The following is a 25,289-nucleotide window of genomic DNA, read 5'->3' on the forward strand; positions in this document are numbered from 1 at the left end:
CCATGAAAGTAAAGATGCTTATTCCTTAGAAGGAAAGTTATGACCAACCTAGACAGCATATTAAAAGCTGAGACACTACTTTGTCCACAAAGGTCCACCTAGTCAAAGCTATGGTTTTTCCAGTAGTCATGTATGGATGTGAGAGTTGGGCTATAAAGAAAGCTGAGCGCCAAAGAATTGATGCTTTTGGACTGTGGTGTTGGAGAAGACTCTTGAGAGTCCCTTGGACTGCAAGGAGATCCAACCAGTCCATCCTAAAGGAGATCAGTCCTGGGTGTTCATTGGAAGGACTGATGTTGAAGCTGAAACTCCAATATTTTGGCCACTTTATGCCAAGAGCTGACTGATTGGAAAAGACCCTGATGCTGGGAAAGATTGAGGGCAGGAGGAGAAGGGGACGACAGAGGATGAGATGGTTAGATGGCATCATGACTCAGTGGACATGAGTTGGGTGAACTCTGGGTGTTGGTGATGGACAGGGAGGCGTGGTGTGCTGTGGCTTATGGGATCACAAAGAGTCAGACAGGACTGAGCGGCTGAACTGAACTGAACGACCTAGAGGAGTGGGATGGGAAAGAAGAGGAAGGCTCTAGAAGGAGGGGATATATGGATATCATTATATATATATGATGGCTGATTCGAGTTATAAAAACTAACTCAACATTGTAAAGCAATCATCCTCCAATTAAAAAACAAAGACTTATTGGAATCCCTGGTGGCCCACTATGCAGTGGATAGGAATCCACCTGCAGCAATCCCTCTTCCTGGAAGATTCCACGTACCAAGGGGCATCTAAGCCCATGTGCCAGTTACAGAGCCTGAGCTCTAGAGGCTGTGCACCACAACTACTGAGTCTGTGTGCCTAGAGCCAGTGCATCACAAAAAGAGAAGCCACTGCAGTGAGAAGCCCATGCATTGCCACAAAGAGTAGCCCCTGTTCTAGTAGCCCCTGCTTGCTGCAACTGAAGAAAGCCTGTGCAAAGCAACAAAGACCTCACACAGCCAAAAATACATAAATAAATAAAAATGAACTTTATGTACCCCACAACATTGTAAATCAACTATACTTCAATGGAAAAAAAAATCTATGTGCCTAGACACTATGCTAGACTGATTATGTACATTCTGTCATATTTTATGACAACCCTATAAAAAAAGTAGTATCTTCACCATATTAACAAATTGATTAAAACCATATGATAATCTCAATAGATACAGAAAAAGCCTTTGACAAAAGTCAGCACCCATTTATGATTAAAACTCTTGAAAAAATGGGCAGAGAAGGAACCTACCTCAACATAGTAAAGGCCAAATATGATAAGCCTATGGCAAACATTTCAGTGATGAAAAGTTGAAAGCATTCTCCCTAAGATCAGGAATAAGACAAGGGTGTCCACTTTCTCCACTACTATAGTTCTGGAAGTCCTAGCTACAGCAGTCAGAGAAGAAAAAGAAATAAAAGGAATCCAGATTGGAAAAGAAGAAGTAAAGCTCTTACTGTTTGCAGATGACATGATACTGTACATGCTGCGGCTGCCAAGTCGCTTCAGTCGTGTCGACTCTGTGCAACCCCATAGACGGCAGCCCACCAGGCTCCCCTGTCCCTGGGATTCTCCAGGCAAGAACACTGGAGTGGGTTGTCATTTCCTTCTCCAATGCATGAAAATGAAAAGTGAAGGTGAAGTCGCTCAGTCGTGTCTGACTCTTAGCGACCCCATGGACTGCAGCCTACCAGGCTCCTCTGTCCGTGGGATTTTCCAGATACTGTACATAGAAAACTCTAAAGATAGTATCAAAAAGTTACGAGAGCTAATCAGTGAAATATAGCAAAGTTGCAGGATACAAAATCAATACACAGAAATCACTTGCATTTCTGTATATTAGCAATGAAAAATCAGAAAGAGAAATTAAGGAATCAATCCCCTTCACATTTGCAACAAAAAAGAATTAAATATGTAGGAATAAATTTACCTAAGGAGACTAAAGAACTGTATACAAAATTATAAGATACTAATGAAAGAAATCAAAGACAAACAGATGGAGAGATATTCTATGTTCCTGGGTAGGAAAAATGGATATTGTGAAAATGGCTATACTACAAATGCAGTCTACAGATTCAATGCAATCCCTATCAAATTACCAATGGCATTTTTCACAGAACTAGAACAAAACATTTCACAATTCATATGGAAGCACAAAAGACCCTGAATAGCCACAGCAGTCTTGAGAAAGAATGGAGCTGAAGAATCAACTTTCCTGACTTCAGATGATACTACAAAGCCACAATCATCAAGACAGTCTGGTACTGGCGCAAAAGCAGAAATATAGACCAATGGAGCAAGCTAGAAAGCCCAGAAACAAACCCATGCACCTATGGGTATCTTATTTTTGACAAAGGAGGCAAGAATATACAATGGGGCAAAGACAGCCTTTTCAACAAATGGTGCAGGAAAAACTGGACAACTACATGTAAAAGAATGAAATTAGAACACCTCCTAACAGCAAACACAAAGATAAACTCAAAATGGATTAAACACCTAAATGTAAGACCAGAAACAATAAAACTCTTAGAGGAAAACATAGGCAGAACACTCGATGATGTAAATGAAAGCAAGATCCTCTGAGACCCACCTCCTAGAGTAATGGAAATAAAAACAAAAGTAAACAAGTGGAACCTGGTTAAACTTAAAAGCTTTTCCATAGCAAAGGAAACTATAAGCAAGGTGAAAAGACAGTCCTCAGAATGGGAGAAGATAATAGCAAGTGAAACAACTGACAGAAGATTAATTTCCAAAATATACAAATAGCTCATACAACTCAATACTAGAAAAATAAACAACCCTATCAAAAAGTGGGAAAAAGACCTAAACAGACATTTCTCCAAAGAAGACATACAGATGGCAAACACATGAAAAGATCCTCAACATTGCTTATTATTAGAGAAATGCAAATCAAAACTAAAATGAGATATCACGTCACACTGGTCAGAATGGCCATCATCAAAAAGTCTACAAACAAATGCTGAGAGGGTGTGGAGGAAAGGGAATGCTCTTGCACTGTTGATGGGAATGTAAATTGATACAGCCACTATGGAAGATGGTATGGAGATTCCTTAAAAAACAAGGAATAAAACCACCATATGACCCAGTAATCCCACTCCTAGGCAAATAGCTTGTTCAGTTCAGTTCAGTTCAGTTCAGTCACTCAGTTGTGTCCGACTCTTTGCGACCCCGTGGACTGCAGCACACCAGGCCTCCCTGTCCATCACCAACTCCCGGAGTTTACTCAAACTCATGTCCATTGAATCGGTGATGCTATCCAACCATCTCATCCTCTGTCAGCTCCTTCTCCTCCCGCCTTCAGTCTTTCCCAGCATCAGAGTCTTTTCTAATGAGTCCGTTCTTCACATTGGGGGCCAAAGTATTGGAGTTTCAGCTTTAGCATCAGTCCTTCCAATGAATATTCAGGACTGACTTCCTTTAGGATGGACCGGTTGGATCTCCTTGAAGTCCAAGGGACTCTCAAGAGCCTTCTCCAGTGCCACAGTTCAAAAGCATCAATTCTCAGTGCTCAGCTTTCTTTATAGTCCAACTCTCACATCCATACATGACTACTGGAAAAACCATAGCCTTGATTAGATGGACCTTTGTTGGCAAAGTAATGTCTGCTTTTTAATATGCTGTCTAGGTTGGTCAGAAGTTTCCTTCCAAGGAGTAAGTGTCTTTTAATTTCATGGCTGCAGTCACCATTTGCAGTGATTTTGGAGCCCCCAAAAATGAAGTCAGCCATTATTTTCACTGTTTCCCCATCTGTTTGCCATGAAGTGATGAGACTGGATGCCATGATCTTCATTTTCTGAATGTTGAGCTTTAAGCCAACTTTTTCCCTTTCCTCTTTCACTTTCATCAAGAGGCTCTTTTGTTCTTCACTTTTTGCCATAAGGATGGTGTCATCTGCATATCTGAGGTTATTGATATTTCTCCTGGCAATCTTGATTCCAGCTTGTGCTTTATCTAGCCCAGTGTGTCTCATGATGTACTCTGCATATAAGTTAAATAAGCAGGGTGACAATATACAGCCTTGATGTACTCCTTTTCCTATTTGGAAGCAGTTTGTTGTTCCGTGTCCAGTTCTAACTGTTGCTTCCTGACCTGCATATAGGTTTCTCACGAGGCAGGTCAGGTGGTCTGGTATTCCCATCTCTTTCAGAATTTTCCACAGTTTATTATGATCCACACAGTCAAAGGCTTTGGCATAGTCAATAAAGCAGAAATAGATGTTTTTCTGGAACTCTTGTTTTTTTGATGATCCAGCAGATATTAGCAATTTGATCTCTGGTTCCTCTGCCTTTTCTAAAACCAGCTTGAACGTCTGGAAGTTCATGGTTCACATATTGTTGAAGCCTGGCTTGGATAATTTTGAGCATTACTTTACTAGCATATATCCTGAGGAAACCAAAAGTGAAAAAGACACATGTATCCCATTGTTAATTTTCTGTACTATTTATAATAGCTAAAACATGGAAGCAACCTAGATATCCATCAACAGATGAATGGATAAAGAAGTTGTGGTACAAATACACAATGGAATATTATTCAACCATAAAAAGGAATGCATTTGAGTCAGTTCTAATGAGGTAGATGAACCTAGAACCTAGATAAAGAAAGATAAATATTGTATTCTAATGCATATATATGGAATCTAGAAAAATGATACTGAAGAATTTATTTACAGGGCAACAATGGAAAAACAGACATAGAGAATAGACTTAAGGACTTGGAGGGAGGGGAAAAAAGGGTGAGATGTATGGAAAGAGTAACATGGAAACTTACATTAGCATATGTAAAATAGCCAATGGGAATTTGCTGTATGTCTCAGGAAACTCAAACAGGGGCTCTGTATCAACTTTGAGGGGTGGGATGGGGAGGGAGATGGGAGGGAGGTTCAAAAGGAAGGGGATATATGTATTCCTATGGCTGATTCATGTTGAGGTTTCACATAAAACAACAAAATTCTGTAAAGCAATTAGCCTTCAATAAAAAATAAATAAATTAAAAAAGAAGGTAGTATCTTATACCAATAGGTAAGTAACTAAACAAGGAACTGAACCCAAGTAAGCCTAAACTTTCTTTATACCAATTCCTGGGAGGAGAGAGTTTCGATGAAGAAGTCAACAGAGGAAAAGTAGTATAATTACTATACAAAGGGTGTATTTGAAGCTTAGAAGGTAGTTTTAATTAGCAAGAGTAATCTCAGTGACCTTGCATAAGAAAAAGCTATATTTGTGAGCACTTTTCATTATATTTTAGTATAATGTTATTTATGTTAACTATGTCATAATTTGTTATATTAAAAATCATTATGAGGTAAAGTTTTTTAGTGATTATAGAGATTTTATACCACATTGCATAATTCTGAACTTTAAACTGATATTAAATTTTTTTGAATTTAGGTTCATACTTTAGAAACAAAAGATGTTTTGCAGAAAACACACACGTACCAAATGTTATGCTTGGTACAAGCTCATCCTCTGCACGAGATAGTAGTTATCCTCAAATACTAAAATCTCCATTATGTGCTGGAAATCCCCAGAGATCAGGTTATAAAAGTTGGACACCACAAATGGGATATTCAGGTAACGTAAGTGGAATATTGACTTAATTGATTTTTGAAACTTTTAAAGTTTTATAAATTATATATTAGGGTAATTAAGGTAATATATGAAATTATTTGAGGCTAATATGGAAGACTGAATAATAAATACGTCAGTTTAGCCATATCTACAATTTGGTGCTAGATTAATAACACTACATAGTTTGTGATAGTGTTTGTTTAAAAATTCAGGTCTAAGTTTTCATCATTCTGACAAAAAAAAGTACAAGAAAGAGAAAGCCCTTCCTTTTATACGTATTTGCTTAAATCTAAAATTGGTCCTGTAATACTATTGAGTGTATTTTAATATTTAAATTTTAATATTTATCTAGATTTAGATTTTCTTGAGGGGAAAATGGGTGAAGTAGGTCTATATGTGTAAACATCATTTCGTTAAAGGTATATGACTATATAATACAGGGAGCCCAACCTTGAGCTCTGTGACAACCTAGAGGGGTGGGATAGGGGGTTGGGTGGGAGGGAGACTCAAGAGAGAGGGATATATGTATACTTATGGCCAATTTTAGTTGTTGTATGGCAGAAACCAACACAACATTGTAAAGCAATTATCCTCCAATTAAAAATTAAAAAAATAAAATTTAATTTAAAAAGGTATATGAATATATAGATTTACAAAATAATGAAAAATTATTATTCTAAGTGATTCTATTAATGTATACTCTTACTGGCAATGTATGAGAGTTCTTGTTGATCTATATCCTACCTAGCATTTGGTACTGTCAGACTCCTTAACATTTAACAGTCAAGCAGCTGTAAAATTCCCTGATAGCTCAGTTGGTAAAGAATCCACCTGTAATGCAGGAGACCCTGGTTCGATTCCTGGGTTGGGAAGATCCCCTGGGGGAAGGGATGGGCTACCCACTCCAGTAGTCTTGGGCTTCCCTTGTGGCTCAGCTGGTAAAGAATCTGCCTGCAATGTGGGAGAGCTGGATTTGATCCCCTAGGTTGAGAAGACTCCCTGGAGAAGGGAAAGGCTACCCACTCCAGTATTCTGGCCTGGAGAATTCCATGAACTGTATAGTCTATTGGGTCACAAAGAGTCAGACACGACTGAGCAGCTTTTACTTTCACCTAAGTGTAGTCTGAATTAGCATTTTCCTCGTTATAAATGAGGTTGATTATTTTTCTTAAAATATGTATCTTCTTTGCTGGACTATAAACTCTATGAAGACAGAGACTGTGGCAGTTAAAATCCAATCTGAAGTAAAACTATACAATGACTTAAACAAGAAAAATTTAATATAAAGAATTATTAAACTGTGATGGAAGAATAACTATAGGATATAAGAAAACTCTGTGAGATACCCTAGGGCTGAGAGGGCTCCTAAGAGGTCACACTTGGAAGTGGCCCTCATCTGGGTCCCATTTCCAAGGTTGGAGTGCAGGTCTCTTTGGAGAATGTGAATACTGAATGGCAGTTTCAGTAGTGCCTGCAGATTTGCCAGGTCAGAGCTGGTCTGCTGTCCAGGGCGAACAGGAGGCAGGTGGGGTGGGGGTGAACTATAGCTGGTGGCTAGCTGTGTAATGCACTTTTTACTTTTCACTCTCATGCACTGGAGAAGGAAATGGCAACCCACTCCAGTGTTCTTGTCCGGAGAATCGCAGGGACGGAGGAGCCTGGTGGGCTGCCGTCTATGAGGTTGCACAGAGTTAGACACGACTGAAGCAACTTAGCAGCAGCAGCAGCTGTAATGAGAGTGGGCTCTGGTGTGGGTTGGAGACCTGGAGTACACAGTCTCCTTGTTGGGAAGGTTGACATCAAGAGGACTGTGGGAGGCAGACTTGAGGAAAGAATGAAAGAGCCAAGGGAATTAGTATGGGCAGGAGGCCTGGAATGCAGGATATGTGTATTCAGAGGGCTGAGGGAAGGTAGTTACTATGCCACGCTGTAGCTGTGTGATCATCAGAGTACAGCACATTCTGAATGTGTAACTGGGCGCATCACCACCAGATGTCCTCATATCTACACTGCTGACCCACCATAGTGTAGCGGAAACTGCAGGAGAGCCTGTCATCCTGCAAGGTCCTTCCAGTTCCCTCAATTGAGAAAACTTAACATAATGCACACTTTAAGGAGAAATACTTAGAGCGGTTCTGTCCATTATTGCAGAACTTATATTGAAGTGTGAATTTGGAGCTGAGTGATAATAAATTGATAGCTGCCATAACTCTTTTGGGTATAGAGCTTCTGTATATGTCATTCTACACACATCTGGATTTTTTTGACAACAACAAAATGACTTTATGTTTCTACCTAACAGGATGTGTACATCTGTATTTACAAATGAGAGAGTTCTCACTCTTTTCCAAAATGAGAAAATTCATAGTCCCGACAGTCATTGCATATTAATTATCTCAAATTCAGTCATGGTCCCACAGAATATTCTGTTACTTAAAGACTAAACCTCCATTAAGTTGTGAATAAACTTTTTAAAAATGAAAAGGGAGGGAAAAAATGGTTAGTTTGTACAAATAAACATGCATATAACAAAGCAGAGAGAGAATATCCAAAGCCACTGCAGTTCTTGTTTCTGTAATTGGTCATGATGTTATAGTTGATATATTTGGTTTTCTTCTTTCACTACCCATTCTGAATTTCCCTAACTTGCAGCAGTAAGGGTGGAATGACCCAGACCTTCATTCCTGAAGGGTCTGAGTCCTTAGTCATTCTGCCATTTTTGCTTGCTGTAGTTTTCCATTCACCTTTACTGTTGGAAATATGAAGACTTCCCTGGTGGCTCAGATGGTAGGGTGTCTGCCTACAATGCAGGAGACCCAGGTTCAATCCCTGGGTCGAGAAGATCCCCTGGAGAAGGAAATAACAACCCAATCCAGTACTCTTGCCTGGAAAATCCCATGGATGGAGGAGCCTGGTAGGCTAACAGTCTATGGGGTCACAAAGAGTCAGACATGACTGAGTGACTTCACTTTCACTTTCAAGGGGTGCCTTAGCAAATCCCTGGGGTTCCATTCAGAGTCCACTTTGCCTTCTTTGCGTATAGCGGCATAATATCCCCTTGGCAATTAGGACTGACCACATCATTCATAGATAACTCCCTTTTTTTCTTATTGTTTCAGTAGCATAAATAAGGAGCCTAAAATGGACAGGTGGCAATTTCATCTTCCAATTCAGTATAATCATTGTTAAGTTACCTGTTGGAGCCAATAACCATATTGAGACTAAGATCTCCAAACCAACAGAGCTCAACATTGCCAGAATGGGATACAGAATTCTTTGGGTGCGTTGGGGGGCATAATAGAGAGAGTAGCCATCCCTACATTCTCACATTGATTCTTGGACCTGTGTATTCTAATTATGAGGAATATAGCATCTATGATTCCAAGTATAAACTGCATCCTGTAAGAGAGAATCCCATTTTTCAGGGTGTTGCCTCCTAATTGGCATTGAGTCCTCAGTAAATTATTCTGCCTTTAGATTAAGCCAGGCATGTCTGGGTGATGGGTTATGTGGTATACACAGTTGATTCAGTGGGCTGTAGCCTGTTGATACATTTTTTCTTTTGCTATGAAGTGAGTTCCTTGATCAGATGCAATACTGCACGAAATGCCTTGATGGTAGATAAGGCATTCTGTGAGTTCACAGATGATGACACTGGCAGAGGCATTTCAAAATACAGAAAACAAATGGATTTTTAAGTGATATTCAATTTTGATAGTAATTTTAAAAAATAAATATTTAAAAAATAAATATTTAAGCCTCAGTTCATTAAAGCAGGTGATAATAATAATAACAAAAATAACAATACATTGCAGGGATTAGTAATGGTAAGGATTCAGTAAGATTGGTTTTTCTTATATACAGTTGATAGAATTAAAAGTGGGCACAATTATGAAAAGAAATTTGGCATCCTTTAAAAGTTTTCCTTTGTTCCATCCAGAAGTAATTTGACTTCTAAGGAGCCAATTTAGGGAAGTAATATGAGACCCAGAAAAAAGCTTTATGCACTATGATGCTCATTTTAATATTACTTATATCAGAGAGATAACAATGAAAATGTTTTTTTTTTTTTGAAAGTTTAAGGGGGATGTCTTCTGAGTGTACTGAATTTCCAAGTACTGAAACTTGATATATAGTTTCCAATTAAAAATGAAAAGATCGTATTTGATTGCAGAACTTAAACTGACTTCTGTAGATCTAACATAAACTCAATCACCAAGAATAACAAAGCCTTCATGGCAAAAAAGGTTCTGAGATTTAGACACATAGATTTTTAAATGAACTCTTAAGTCGACTACTGACTAAGATAGCATAAATGTGTAAATAATTTTGTAAGTGTTACAACAGAAGAATAGAAAAGGAAAAAGGATTCTAGATTAAGGAGGGAAAGGAGGGGAAAAATTATATTGAAAGGTTTAAAGGGAATAAAATACAATTTTGCTTCTTTGAAAAAAAACCTTAGATATGTTCAGTTCAGTTCAGTCACTCAGTCATGTCTGACTCTTTGCAACCTCATGGATCGCAGCATGCCAGGCCTCCCTGTCCATCACCAACTCTTGGAGTTCACTCAGACTCATGCCCATCAAGTCAGTGATGCCATCCAGCCATCTCATCCTCTGTCGTCCCCTTCTCCTCCTGCCTTCACTCCCTCCCATCATCAGGGTCTTTTCCAGTGAGTCAACTCTTCTCATGAGGTAGCTAAAGTATTGGAGTTTCAGCTTCAGCATCAGTCCTTCCAAGGAACACCCAGGACTGGTCTCCTTTAGGATAGACTGGTTGGAACTCCTTGCAGTCCAAGGAACTCGTAAGAGTCTTCTCCAACACCACAGTTCAAAAGCATCAATTCTTCAGCACTCAGCTTTCTTCACAGTCCAACTTTCACATCCATACATGACCATTGGAAAAACCATAGCTTTGACTAAATGGACCTTTGTTGGCAAGGTAATATCTCTGCTTTTCAATATGCTATCTAGGTTGGTCATAACTTTCCTTCCAAAGAGTAAGCGTCTTTTAATTTCATGGCTTCAGTCACCATCTGCAGTGATTTTGGAGCCCCCAAAAATAAAGTCTGACACTGTTTCCAGTGTTTCCCCATCTGTTTCCCATGAAGTGATGGGACCAGATGTCATAATCTTCGTTTTCTGAATGTTGAGCTTTAGGCCAACTTTTTCACTCTCCACTTTCACTTTCATCAAGAGGCTTTTTAGTTCCTCTTCACTTTCTGCCATAAGGGTGGTGTCATCTGCATATCTGAGGTGATTGATATTTCTCCCCGCAATCTTGATTCCAGCTTGTGCTTCTTCCAGCCCAGTTTGTTTCATGATGTGCTCTGCATAGAAGTTAAATAAGGAGGGTGACAATATACAGCTTTGACATACTCCTTTTCCTATTTGGAACCAGTCTGTTGTTCCATGTCCAGTTCTAACTGTTGCTTCCTGACCTGCATACAGGTTTCTCAAGAGGCAGGTTAGGTGGTCTGGTATTCCCATCTCTTCCAGAATTTTGCACAGTTTATAGTGATCCATACAGTCAAAGGCTTTGGCATAGTCAATACAGCAGAAATAGATGTTTTTCTGGAACTCTCTTGCTTTTTTGGTGATCCAGCAAATGCTGGCAATTTGATCTCTGGTTCCTCTGCCTTTTCTAAAACCAGCTTGAACATCTGAAAGTTCACGGTTCACGTATTGTTGAAGCCTGGTTTGGAGAATTTTGAGCATTAATTTACTAGCGTGTGAGATGAGTGCAATTGTGCAGTAGTTTGAGCATTCTTTGGCATTGCCTTTCTTTGGGATTGGAATGAAAACTGACCTTTTACAGTCCTGTGGCCACTGCTGAGTTTTCCCAATTTGCTGGCATATTGAGTGCAGCACTCTCACAGCATCATCTTTCAGGATGCCTTATAATTTCATATGCTTTATAAAGCTGTTCTGAATTACATTGAATTCTTATAACAACTTTGTTTAAAACGTTTGGTATTTTAAAAGGTTAAACTACTTATCTGAATATTTATGGTCTGTGAGGCATAAATTTCAAAATCAGTAATACATATAGTTGTTAAGAGTGCCACGTCTGGGATTCAGACCACCTGTGTACAAATTCTACCAGTTCTATTCAAGGTTCAATCTCCTTAGAAGTAAATGGAGAAATTAATGATGTCTACTGATAGAATCAAATACAAAAAAGGTCTTAATCACCCGGATAACCTCGATGATGTGGTCACTCACCTGGAGCCAGACATCCTGGAGTGGGAAGCCATGGGTCATAGGAGGCACTACATAAACAAAGTTAGTGGAGGTGATGGAATTCCAGCTGAGCTATTTCAAATCCTAAAAAATGATTCTGTGAAAGTGCTGCACTCAGTATTTCAACAAATTTAGAAAACTCAGCAGTAGCCACAGGACTGGATGATGTCAGTTTTCATTCCAGTGCCAAAGAAGGGCAATGCCAAACAATGTTCAAATTATCGTTAGGTTGCACTCATTTCACATGCTAGCAAGATAATGCTCAAAATCCTTCAAGCTAGGCTTCAGCAGTGAACCAAGAACTTTCAGATGTATATGCTGGATTTAAAAAGGCAAAGGAGCCAGAGATCAAATTGCCAATATCTGTTGGATCATAGAAAAAAGAAGGGAATTCCAGAAAAATCTACTTCTGCTTTATTGACTACATGAAAGCCTTTGACTGTGTAGATCACAAGAAACTGTGGAAAATCCTTAAAGAGATGGAAATAACAGACCATATGACTTGCCTGCTGAGAAATCTATATGTAGGTCACGAAGCAACAGTTAGAACTGAACACTGGTTCAAAATTGGGAAAGGAGTATGTCAAGGCTGTATATTGTCACCCTGCTTACTTAACTTCTATCTGAGTACATCATGTGAAATGCCAGGCTGGATGAATCACAAGCTGGAATCAAGATGGCCAGGAGAAATATCAATAATCTTAGATATGCAGATGATACCACTCTAATGGTTGAAAGTGAAGAGGAAGTAAAGAGCCTCTAGATAAGTGTGAAAGAGGAGAGTGAGAAAAGCTGGCTTAAAGACTCAACATTTAAAAAACTAAGATCATGGCATCCAGTCCCATCACTTCATGGCAAGTAGATGGGGAAAAGGTAGAAACAGTGACAAACTTTATTTTCTTGGGCTCCAAAATCACTGTGGATGGTGACTGCAGCCACAAAATTAAAAGACCCTTGCTCCTTGGAAGAAAAGCTATGACAAACCTAGACAACAAATTAGAAAGCAGAGACATTACTTTGCCAACAAAGGTCCATACAGTCAGAGCTGTGGTTTTTCCAGTAGTCATGTATGGATTTGAGAATTAGACCATAAGGAAGGGTGAGTGCCAAAGAACTGATGCTTTGAAATTGTCCTGGAGAAGACTCTTGAGAATCCCTTGGACTGCAAGGAGATCCAGTCCAACCTAAAGGAAATCAACCTTGAGTATTAACTGGAAGTACTGATAACAAAGCTGAAGCTCCAGTACTTTGGCCTCCTGATGTGAAGAACCCAACTCACTGGAAAAGATTGATGGTAGGAAAGATTGAGGGCAAGAGGAGAAGGGAGCAACAGAACATGAGATGGTTGGATGGCATCACTGACTCAATGGACATGAGTTTGAGGAAACTCCAGGAGATAGTGAAGGATAGGGAAGTCTGTGTGCCACAGTTCATGGGGTTGCAAGGAGTTGGAGATGACTTAGCGAATGAACAGCAACAATTGATAGAATCATGGTGACAAAGTTAATTCAATAAAGAACTTTGAACATTCTTGGCACATTAATAAAATATCCAACCTTATACAGATATCTAGTTACTACAGTTTATAGCTGTATGATTTATACTATATAAAATGCATTTGTGTATATTATCCCATTTGATCCTTTCAGCTACCTCTTCAGTCAGATAGGGCAGTTGTTACATTGTATTTTGTGATTTTTGATTACTTATTATGAAATAATTTGCTCAAATTCATATAGCTTTTAAATGACAAAATAAGATTATGTTTTCTTATCCAAATTTAGTGTTTCTTTATGATTTCATTCCAGTAAAATGCAAAATAAGACAATATGTAATTTATTATTTCTAAATGTGAAGTTAAGTTTTGGCAAAATAGAGAATTAACATTTTTATTTGGTCTGGATATGGAAAGATTTTATTTTGATGAGGAAAATAAGATTTTTTTTTGGTATTAAAACTCTGCCATTGATTTGGTGCTTTGAGATCTTATGAGAAAGAACTACAAAATATTATGTTTATATATTTTCTTTCAACAATTTTGACAGCTACATCCTCATCTGCAGTTTCTGCACACTCTCCTTCAGTTATTGTAGCTGTTGTAGAAGGGAGAGGACTTGCCAGAGGTGAAATAGGAATGGCAAGTATTGATTTAAAAAGCCCACAAATTGTGTTATCTCAGTTTGCGGACAATACAACATATGCAAAGGTAAGTATTTATACTCCTAGAAAATGGTTCATCTAGAGGGTACTTTGAAGCTTTTCAAGTCAGTGCTTCCCTAATTAGTTTACTTTTTGTTAGAATAATGGTTATTCATTATTGCACCAATCTAGGTTACTCTGAATTAAAAGAAACATTTTTTACATCTGATTTTAATTTTTAAATATTATTTTGTTCTGAAATAACATGTTTTTCTGTTATTTGAATATTCCAAATTACTATTACTGTTTCTAAAATTAATATCTTCTAGTAATTCCTGGACTTATTCCAAAAATAGCATGTGTCATAATGCTATCTCCAAAGGGTTGTTTCCACTGAAATGTATTTTAATTTTATATTATAGAAATAAGGGAGACTAGTGTTTTAGATCAGTTTTAATTTAGTCCCTCAACTTCTTGCCTTCACTTTCTATCACTCATCATTAATTTGGTCCACTGGTCTGTTGTCATGGGAATTTGTGTGACTTGTCAGGTATGGGAAGTCTATTCCTAATCTCTATATTCTAAAAAGTTATTTGACTTGAATTCTATTATGAAAAAATATTAAATACTATGTTATTTTTAATGTTTTATTATTCTTTATTTCTTTCTCTTATTCCCCTTTTTGGTTCCCTAGTATGTAGATTTCTTCTCTCTACCTAATAATTAATTTTTAAATATACTTAACAACCTAAATGATATTAGTACTATGTATCTGGGTATTTCACATTTCTTTGCAATTTAAAAACGATAGGATAAAAGGTTTTTTTAAAACTGGAATGTTTGACATATTAAGAATTTTTGTGTCTAGGATAGTTCGAATTTACCTTACACTGTGAAAAGCATCAGTCATAAAACGGATGTTTCTCATCTGTGTTTCTGTACTTTTCAGCTTCTAAGCTATACCAGTGTGGCCATACTGATTGAGTCAACATAGATAGCTATTGAATGTTTATGTTTTTCATGGAGATGAATAAAATACCGAGTAGATGATTTTATTTAAAAAAATTGTTTTTAAGGAATGCCTACTTGATAAGTTCAAATTATTTGGGGGCTTACAGCTGATATAAACTATTATGAGTAAAATACAGCCTATGTTTATGATAATATATTTATAATTTTATAGAATGTATGTTTAACATAGCATCATTAGAAATATATTTAACTAAAATATATAATTAGGACAGTTGTAATTTTGTGTATCTCTGAATTAATTATAAGCACTTATCTCTCAGGAAAATATGAAACATTTTTGGTTTTAGAGACTCCTAAGCCTACATTTAAGAGATTATTTATTCAAACAATTTTAGGTGATCACTAAACTTAAAATTTTATCACCTTTGGAAATAATAATGTCAAATACTGCTTGTGTTGTGGGGAATTCAACCAAGTTGTTTACTCTTATCACAGAAAATTTCAAGGTAAGTGGTTTTTTTATTCTCAATAGTAACATTCAAGATCTTTGTATTTTTAAAAATCCATTTTCTAATATATTAAAGAACAATAATTTGAGTAACTTTATATTTACCATAAAGTACTCACTAAGTACAAGTTCTAAGCTGAGGGACTACTAATACATATAATTAGTAGTGGGAAAGATTGAAGGCAGGAGAAGGGGACAACAGAGGATAAGATGGTTGGATGGCATCACCTATTCGATGGACATGAGTTTGAGCAAGCTCTGGGAGTTGGTGATGGACAGGGACACCTGGTGTGCTGCAGTCAATGGGGTCACAAGGAATCAGACACAACTGAGTGACTGAACTGAATACATGTAATAAAGATGATGAAGAATTCACTTATTTACTTTGGTACTTTTGATATACTTTGAAAAAGAAAAATGTTTTAGGTAATAAGGGGGTTTTCCAGAGTATACAGGAGGCAGAAAAGTAACTTCTTCCTGAAGGTAATGGCACCGCACTCCAGTACTCTTGCCTGGAAAATCCCATGGATGGAGCAGCCTGGTAGGTTGCAGTCCATGGGGTTGCTAGGAGTCGGACATGACTGAGCGACTTCACTTTCACTTTTCACTTTCATGTATTGGAGAAGGAAATGGCAACCCACTCCAGTGTTCTTGCCTGGAGGATCCCAGGGACGGGGGAGCCTGATGGGCTGTCATCTCTGGGGTCGCACAGAGTCGGATGTGACTGAAGCGACTTAGCAGCCAGTGTCCATATATGAATTCGAGAGAAGGACCCTGAACTGTTACTGTTTTGCTCATGCTCCCACATGTTATATTAATCTCTGTTTCTGGGGATAGAAGCACTATGATTGATTAATCCCTGGTCATTGACTTTTTGCTTTGGGGCACAGAGTACTGTAATTGACAGCCCTAAATGGATAGAGCAACATAGAATGTGGGATAGATGAATTCTCTGAAGGTGAAAACAACATATATCTACTACCCTTGAGATGTAAGGCGATATAGCCTAGTGCTTAAGGACAGATGAGCCAGACAGTTGTGGTTTCAAATTCTGATTCTAAATGACTGTGTGCAAGTTAAGTTACTCAGTCTTTTTCAGTTCAGTTCAGTTCAGTTGCTCAGTCGGTCTGACTCTTTGTGACCCCATGAACCGCAGCATGCCAGGCCTCCCTGTCCATCACCAACTCCCAGAGTTCACCCAAACCTATGTCCATTGAGTTGGTGATGCCATCCAACCTCTTTAAACTTCAGTTTTTATTTGTCAGTAAAATAAGGACAATAATAGTATCTATCTCCTAGAGAACTGGTATTTTATATCGGGTAATCAGAAATGGTCTCATTGGTGAGGTTTCATTTGGGTAAAGTCTTGAAAGGACTTTGAGAGTGAGAGAGCCATAGAAGTATTGCATGCGTGCTTAGTCACTAAGTCTTGTCGAGTTCTTTGCGAGCCTGTGACCGTTGCCTGCCAGGCCTCTCTGTCTATGGGATTTCCCAGGCAAGAATACTGGAGTGTGTTGCCTATTTCTTCTCCAGGGTATCTTCCTGAACCAGGGGTTGAACATGTGTCTCTTGCATGTCATGCATTGACAGACAGATTCTTTACCGCTGAACCACCTGGGAAGTCCTATAGAAATACTGAGTTGGCCAGTATGGTCAATGTTTGGTCAGGTTTTTCTATAACATGAAAAATGAACTTTTTGGCTACCTCAATATTTTGTATGAAAGAATCATAAGCAGAGGGGAAAAAAAACAATGTTATTATTGTTGTTAACATTGTTATCATACTTATCATAAAAGGACCTCAATTAAATAAGCAGTATGAAATGGAAGAAACATGGACTTTGTAGTCAAAGAAATCTAAATTCAAGTCTGAGCTCTGGCATATTGTCAATTCTTTGATATTAGAAAAGTTACTTGGCTTCTCAGAATTTAACTTAGAGAAAAATTGTAGATAAATATGACTTATGTCATAGAGTTATATTGGGAAGATTAAATGAGATAACTGTTCAAATAGTCTTGAGACCTATCAAATTCCATACCTGCTTGTGACTTTATTTTTTCAGTCTTACAACTCTTTCAGAGTCCATTGCTAATATACTGCCTTTTTAACCTAATACTTTTATTCCAAATAAGCAGACCTTTTATTTTGTGACTGCATGCTTTTTTAAATTTTGCTCTTTTTAAAAAAGTTCCATTATCTCCTTTTCTTTATTCTATAAATTAAATTCACCTCATGTAGATAATATTTCATAGATTTGATATCTGGAATTGGTATTTTTTGCTTTCCCAACTAGTATATTATAATATTTACCCTCTCTCAATTATGATAATATATTGAAAGTGAAAGTCTCTCAGTCATGTCTGACTTTTTGTGACCCCATGGTTTATATAGTCCATGGAATTCTCCAGGCCAGGATACTGGAATGGGTAGCCTTTCCCTTCTCCAGGGGATCTTCCCAGCCCAGGGATCGAACCCAGGTTTCCTATACTGCAGGTGGATTCTTTACCAGCTGAGCCACCAGGGAAGCCCAATATGATGCTGAATGTAAAACCTTTGTTGTTGCTGTAGAATAAAGTTAGTAGAAGTCAGAGACTCATTTTTTTATTATTGTACTTAAATTTCATGTGAGTATAGATTAATAAGAGCTACAGACTACCCAAATTCACTTAGCAAATAACTAGAAAAACTTATTTAACTCTAGAAAATAATAAATAATGAAAAATAAGTTTTGCACAATATTTTAAGCTACCTACCCATGTATGAGCATGTGTTTAAGAAAGCAGTTTTGGGCAAGTGCATGGAACTTAAAATTTATTTTGAAATTAAAAATTCTTTTCAGAATGTTAATTTCACTACTATCCAAAGGAAATACTTCAATGAAACAAAAGGACTAGAATACATTGAACAGTTATGCATAGCAGAATTCAACACTGTCCTAATGGAGGTTCAGTCCAAGTAAGTTAAGATTTGGGGGAAGTAGAAAGTCCCTAGTGTGTATTCCAGGAGGGAAAGGTCTTTTGTCTGTTTTGTTCTTTGCTATATACCTACCACTGAGAAAAATGCCAAGAACAGTTTCATAAAACATACTCAGTAATTACTGAATAGTAATGTAATTAACTGAAAGTTATACACAGGGCATATCTTGCTGACTTAATTTATATAGAATTTCTCCAAATTAGTCATAATCTATTGCCCTAATCATTGCTGCTCACTTTACTTTGAGATGAAAAGCTTAAGTAGCCAGAGCTACTAGAAATGTGAGGGCACAGAAGTGAAACACAGGTAAAGCTGTGTTCCTGTTATTTCACACCTTTACCCCTTCGAAATGAGACAGGAAATGATACTTTTGGAATAGATATTTTTTAGAACTTGCTAAACAGACACTTTCTTTGAGCCAGGTAGGATTATCTGTTCACTAAGTTAATCATGATGACTTTTCTCACCAAGATCCTATACATTATAGGATGTTTATAAGAATGAGGTACATTCCTATACATTATGGTCTCCTGACTGTATCTTTTAAACCCTCAGACTTTCTCAATATTATTTGAATATGTACTTAGAATGGCACCATTGAATGTTGAATTCTAACGTGACTTACTGGCAATCCAGTTTTTATTCTTTATAACTTTATTCTTTAAGTCTCAGACTTCAGAAAATTGTCTGTTTTTAATCAACTTTTATGCTTTAGAGGTAATTTAACTAGTCATCAAAAGTGAGGAACACTTGGAGTGCTTTTTCCCTTTGAATTTAGGCAATGCTATGCAAATATTTATAATTTTGCTATTAAAAGTAAAATAAATGTTTTCCTTTATAGCAGTACTTTTATTGCAGAGATTTATAGTGATGTATCATCGGTTACCTTACAGATATTACTGCCTTGCAGCTGTTGCAGCTTTATTAAAATATGTTGAATTTATTCAAAATTCAGTTTATGCACCAAAATCGCTAAAGATTTGTTTCCAGGGTAGTGAACAGACAGCCATGATAGATTCATCATCAGCCCAAAACCTTGAATTACTAATTAATAATCAAGATTCTAGGTAAGATTATCCATTTTTTATTAGGAAATATATCAGTATATTTTATTGTCATATTTTTCTATGAATAGTTACTTTATATTTTTTAAAGTTGTTTGGTGGAGAAATATTGAAAATAAACATTTTTAATATTTATACCATTGTTGCTGAACTGCTCAAATGTTTTCACCAAAATCAAGTTTTAAAAAGATATTTTTACTAAATAAGAAAAAAACAAGCTGACAGTCATTTCAAAATTAAGCAGAAGACTTGAACAGACATTTCTCCAAAGAAGATATACAGAGATATAATAAGCAAGAGCTCAACATCACTAGTTGTTAGGGAAATACATATCAAAAACACAGTTATCACTTCATACTGTTAGTATAGTTATTATTAAATAAATGGAAGAAAAGAATTGGGAAGGATGGAGAAATTAGAATCCTAATCCATTTATGGTAGGCATATAAAATGGTGCAGTCACTTTGAGAAACAATGTGGTGGTTCCTCAAAAAGCTAAATTTGGCATTACCATATGATCCAGAAATTCTGCTTCTTGGTATATACCCAAAAGAACTGAGAGTGGAGATTCAAACAGATACTTGAACACAAGTGTTCATAGCAGCATTATTCACAGTAGCCAAAATGTGGAAACAAACCAAATGTCCATCAACCAGTGACTAATAAAGTGTATACAAATAAGATGTATACATATAATGGAATATCATTCAGCTTTAAAAAGGAATTAAATTCTGCCTCAGGATGTATGAACCTTGAAAACATTGTGTTAAGTGAAATACGCTAGACTCAAAAGGTGAAGTACCTAGAATTGGCAAATTTATGGCAACAGAAAGTAGACAGGTTATCAAGGGCTGGGGGAACTGGGGAATGAGAGAGTTATTTAAGGATTCAGAGTTTATGTTTGGGATGGTGAGAAAGCTCTGGAAAGGAATGGTGGTAATGGTTGCACATTATTGCAAGTATACCTAGTGGCACTGAAAAGTGAGCGTAATATGGTTAAAATGGTAAAATTTGTGTTTTGTATGTTTTTCCCATAACAAAAAAGAAGTTATTGTGTGCAGAATACTGCAATGCTGAAATAACCAGTTGTAAAAGCATTCAGTTCAGTTCAGTTGCTCAGTCGTGTCCGACTCTTTGCAACCCCATGAATCGCAGCATTAAATACAGGAAATTCAAGGGGCTACATAATCATTTGAGAAGGTGAAGTAGTTGAAAATGATAAAAATGGTCTTTGTGTATGACTAGATTGTGGTTTTATTGGTTTATTATTAGCTTCAGTTAGATGAATATTGATGGTAAACATGAATGAAAGGGAGAATGGGAGATTGCTCATGTGTTTGTGCATATGTGTGTGTTGTCCATGCACATGCACATACACACTGTAAACATGAAGTATTTATGAGTTCGTGATGGTTGAGGTACCTAACCTAGAATAAAAATGTCATTAGAAGAGAATGTAATCAACCTGTGGTAGTGTTTATAGTAGAGATAAACTACATCGTTTAATATGGGTTCAGTTTGGTACAAAGAATTAGTGAGTCATGGTTTATCTCCTTGAGGAATTATAGTCTGGAGGAGGAGACTGTAGTATCATAGGTCATTAACATGTACTAAGTACATCAGGCCTTCTGTAGCCGAGGGACCCACAGTTGGTTGAATTCAGAGATATGGAACTTGTGGATATGGAGGGCCCACTGTAGTAGGCCATTTTATATAAAGGACTTAAGTATCCACGGATTCTGGTATCCATTAGAGGTCTTGGAGTCAACTGCCTATAGAAAGGGTCAACTGTATGGTGATGAAAATTTGCATAAAAAATGTTTAGATCATAGCAGAGAGAGAACGTTAATTTGGCTTAGTTAAGGAGTAAAAGAATTATTATAGAAATGGTTTTCTAGAGGGGATAATACCTTGACATTTTTTTTTTTTAGCCCTAACATGAGTTTTGAAATATAAATAGAAGTTATCCAGATTAAAGAGTAAAAAAAGTAGTAAGACAGTGAATAAAAAGGTTTTGAAAGCATGATTTTCAATATAGTAATATGGTATGTGCAAGGAAACTTAAGCTATTTAGTTTGGTAAAGTGCAGGTTGGGAGTAAGTAAGCTTGGAGTAAAATCTCAGCTTTCAGTAATTAATATATCGATAACCTCAGATATCAATGAAAGGTATAAACTTAAATACAAATTTTAGTATTAAGAATATTGAATAGAATAAAGAGTGCTTTAGACAATTGAAGCCTTAAGGTGCTTGTGCCAGTTTCAGAGCTGCAGTGTTTAAATATTTCTGTTGCTTTGTGCGTTCTTATCTTTACTTTACTTTCCACTGTATGAAATCTCCAGACATATCTAATTTTGTTTATTATTTACTTTAGTCATCAAGAACAGTTTAGATCTATCTAGGTACTGTTGGTACTACTTTTAGTAAAGTAGGAATATTACTGTCTATACTACTTTTTGTCATCCATCTGTGTAGTGACCTCTGCACCTTTGCAGTTTCACTGGATAATGGTGATCTAAAATTATAACTTTTTAAAGGAGAATGTAATTAATAGTAGTTATTGCTTTCCAGCTTAATGAATAAGTAATATTTTTTCTGTTGCCTGGAGAAAGATAAAATAATATATGGATAAACTACTCTGTTGTTTACTTTCTAAGTTAAAATAACATAGGGTAACATAGACAGTCAATAACTAAGGCTGGTGATTATTACAAAGGGTTTTATACTCAGTTTTACTTTGTCACATTTCATAGTTAATCATTGTTTGACTATTGTCATCATCAAACATTGCTTGAGTTTCTGCTATATATTTAATGATAGGATATTTGACCTCCAAGAGTTCATATTGTAGTTGAGAGGAGAAATTGAGGTCTTTTGCCTGACTTAAACCAAAGAATATTAGGTTGAAAGATGAGCATGCTACCTACTGAACTATCTGAATAGCTCTAATGCTTCTATGGACTTGTCACTTGTTCAGTATAGTTTCCATCATTGATTTCTATAGCAAATGGCAGGTTTAGGTGTGCTCCCTACTTCTTTTGTTCCTGTGAAAGAACAGGAATTTGTTCCTCAAAATTGTACCTGTGACTTACCTATGGTAACCTTCTCCCGACTCCCAGCCAGGGCTTGATTTGAGTAATTTCTTAAAAATATGTTTAAGTTGATATACCAAAAATTTGATAGTCTGATAGCTTAAATCATTTTTATTTCCTTTCTTCTCTTAACCCCAATTCAATATGTCAGTAAATACTCTTGACTCAGCCTTTAGAGTACGTTCATATTCTGGGTCTTATCATTTCCAAGTCTACAAACTTAACACCATACTTTTACTGCTCAGTTGCTCAGTTGTGTCTGACTCTTTGTGACCCTTTGGACTGCAGCCTGCCAGGCTCCTCTGTTCATGGGATTTTTCAGGCAAGAATATTGGAGTGGGGTTTCCTTTCCTCCTCCAGGTTATCTTCCCAACCTAGGGACTGAAGCTGCATCTCCCGTGTCTCCTACATTGCAGGTGGATTGTTTACCTGCTGAGCCACCAGGGAAGCCCCCACAACTCTAATCCATACCTCCATCATTTTAGCCTGGACTACTATATAGTATAATACCCCTAACTTGTCTCTCTGTCTTCTTCCTCTCCCTACAATTAGTCTATTCTCAACCTATTGGCCAGAAAGTGATTTTTTAAACCAGAAATTACATCTTGAAACTTTAATGCTTAAAAGTCTTCCAGTACTCCTCTTACCTTTAGAATGTAATTCAGACTCTTTACCAAGGCCTACAAGGACGTCTATGTTCTGATTTCTTTCAACTTCTTTATTCATTTCCCTTAATTCTTACTTTGCAGTGCTCCACCAACCTTGATCTTTCTGGTTCTAGAGCCAGGAAGACTGGTGGTGGTTTAGTTGCTAAATCGTGTCTGATTCTTGGGGCCACATGGACTGTAGCCTGCCAGGCTCTTCTGTTCACGGGATTCTCCTGGCAAGAATATTGGAGTGGGTTACCATTTCCTTCCCCACTGGGAAGACTACCTGGGCTTAAATTGCTGTTCTGTTTTGCCCCTTTAAACTGGTAACTCTTTTATTATTGCTGTTCACTTATTTGGAAACCTCAGGCAGATTACTTAATTTCTTTGTGTTTCAGTTTCTTCCCTTATAAAATATGGTTAATAATAGCATCTAGCTCATACCATGGTTATTAGAATTAAATAATATATGTACATTTCTTAGAATAAGGCCTGGCATATACTTTGTGTTCAGTATGTTAGCTATTCTCACCATCATTGTCATAATTATTCCCATCTCATCATCATCTTGGTATGGATGTCTTAATTCAACTGTCAGATATAAATACAGGTCTTTCTGAACCAACCTAACTAAAGCAATACTTCTTGTCATTTTCTGTATAATCCTGTTTGTAATAGTTTCTGTACCTGATATTCTTTTCCTTCTTTCTCTTTTATAATTCTCTAACTTCATAAATTAGAACAGAGTGATTATGTTAAATATATGTTTTATCAAAGTTCTCTTCTCCCTTAAGTATGTATTATTGATATCTTGTTATTATTGATAGAATGCCATGGACTAGAACATTTTATATTAATCTGAGTATTGTAACTGGTCTATGAAAAGAACTCATTCACTGATGCAAGAAGATGCTGTAGATCCTTGTTAATCAAAGTGTGCTTCACTGACTGACAGCATACTTGAGAGTTTATTTAAAATGTAGATTATCAGGCCTCATCCCAGACTGAATCAGAATCCTCATGTGATTTGTATGAATATGAAAGTTTGAGAATCACTATTGTAGATTATAGGATTATTTTAAAACTATGTGGGAGAAGGCAAGGGTGGGACAATATGAGAGCATAGCACTGAAACATGTATATTACCATATGTAAAATAGATGACCAGTGAAAATTCAATGCATGAAGCAGGGTACCCAAAGCTGGTGCTCTGGGACAACCCAGAGGGGTGGGGTGGGGAGGGAAGTGGCAGTGGGGTTCAGGATGGTGGGACATATGTACACCCATGACTGATCCATGTTGATGTATGGCAAAAACCGCAATATTGTAAAGTAATTAAATAAATTTTAAAAAGTTAAATTACAGTTTTATTGGTTTCTCCTTTGTATACTTAATGAAATTTTCCTAATTGTGCTTTTAAAGGAATAATCACACGCTCTTTGGTGTTCTAAATTATACTAAGACTCCTGGAGGAAGTAGAAGACTTCGTTCTAATATATTAGAACCTCTAGTTGATGTTGAAACAATTAGCATGAGATTAGATTGTGTTCAGGAACTGCTTCAAGATGAGGAACTCTTTTTTGGACTTCAGTCAGGTAAACATCGTCTGTTTTTACAAACGCAAATTATTAAAAATACATGTCTTCCTAAAATGATACCAGTCCTGTTGGATTAAGGCTCATCCTAATAATATTATCTTAATTTGATGACATCTGCAAAGATCTGGTTTCCAAGTAATGTCACATTCAGATACCAGAATTTGGGATTACCAAATTTCTTTTGTGGGAATGCAGTCCAACTCATGAGGTAAGAGAACTGCCCTTGGCACCTGTTCACTGTCATGGTAGTGTGATTTTTTTTTTCTTAAATCTGGAAGTGGAAGGGCAGTTTATCTGCACTGATCCGAGTCTAGTTCCTGGACTTCAGCCGCTTGATCTGTCTTCTATATCCCCACTGTTGTTCTGGTGGTCTAAACTGAAGTAGTACATGAAAATCTAGAAAGCATTTACAGTCTTTA

At 37.0% G+C, this 25,289-nt stretch overlaps 1 protein-coding gene across 1 annotated transcript in view; it reads left to right on the forward strand.

Annotated features, from left to right (window-relative positions):
- The window catches only part of MSH4 (mutS homolog 4), an 85,294-nt gene that overhangs the window by 5,923 nt on the left and 54,082 nt on the right, over positions 1-25,289 (forward strand). The window contains exons 2-7 of the mRNA XM_004002088.5: positions 5,453-5,635; positions 13,920-14,080; positions 15,381-15,491; positions 18,334-18,449; positions 19,364-19,537; positions 24,695-24,867. Of these exons, the coding sequence (XP_004002137.2) occupies positions 5,453-5,635; positions 13,920-14,080; positions 15,381-15,491; positions 18,334-18,449; positions 19,364-19,537; positions 24,695-24,867 (918 nt within the window). The remainder of the gene's footprint in view (positions 1-5,452; positions 5,636-13,919; positions 14,081-15,380; positions 15,492-18,333; positions 18,450-19,363; positions 19,538-24,694; positions 24,868-25,289) is intronic.

This window comes from Ovis aries, chromosome 1, assembly GCF_016772045.2.
Source record: "Ovis aries strain OAR_USU_Benz2616 breed Rambouillet chromosome 1, ARS-UI_Ramb_v3.0, whole genome shotgun sequence".
NCBI classification, from domain to species: domain Eukaryota; kingdom Metazoa; phylum Chordata; class Mammalia; order Artiodactyla; family Bovidae; genus Ovis; species Ovis aries.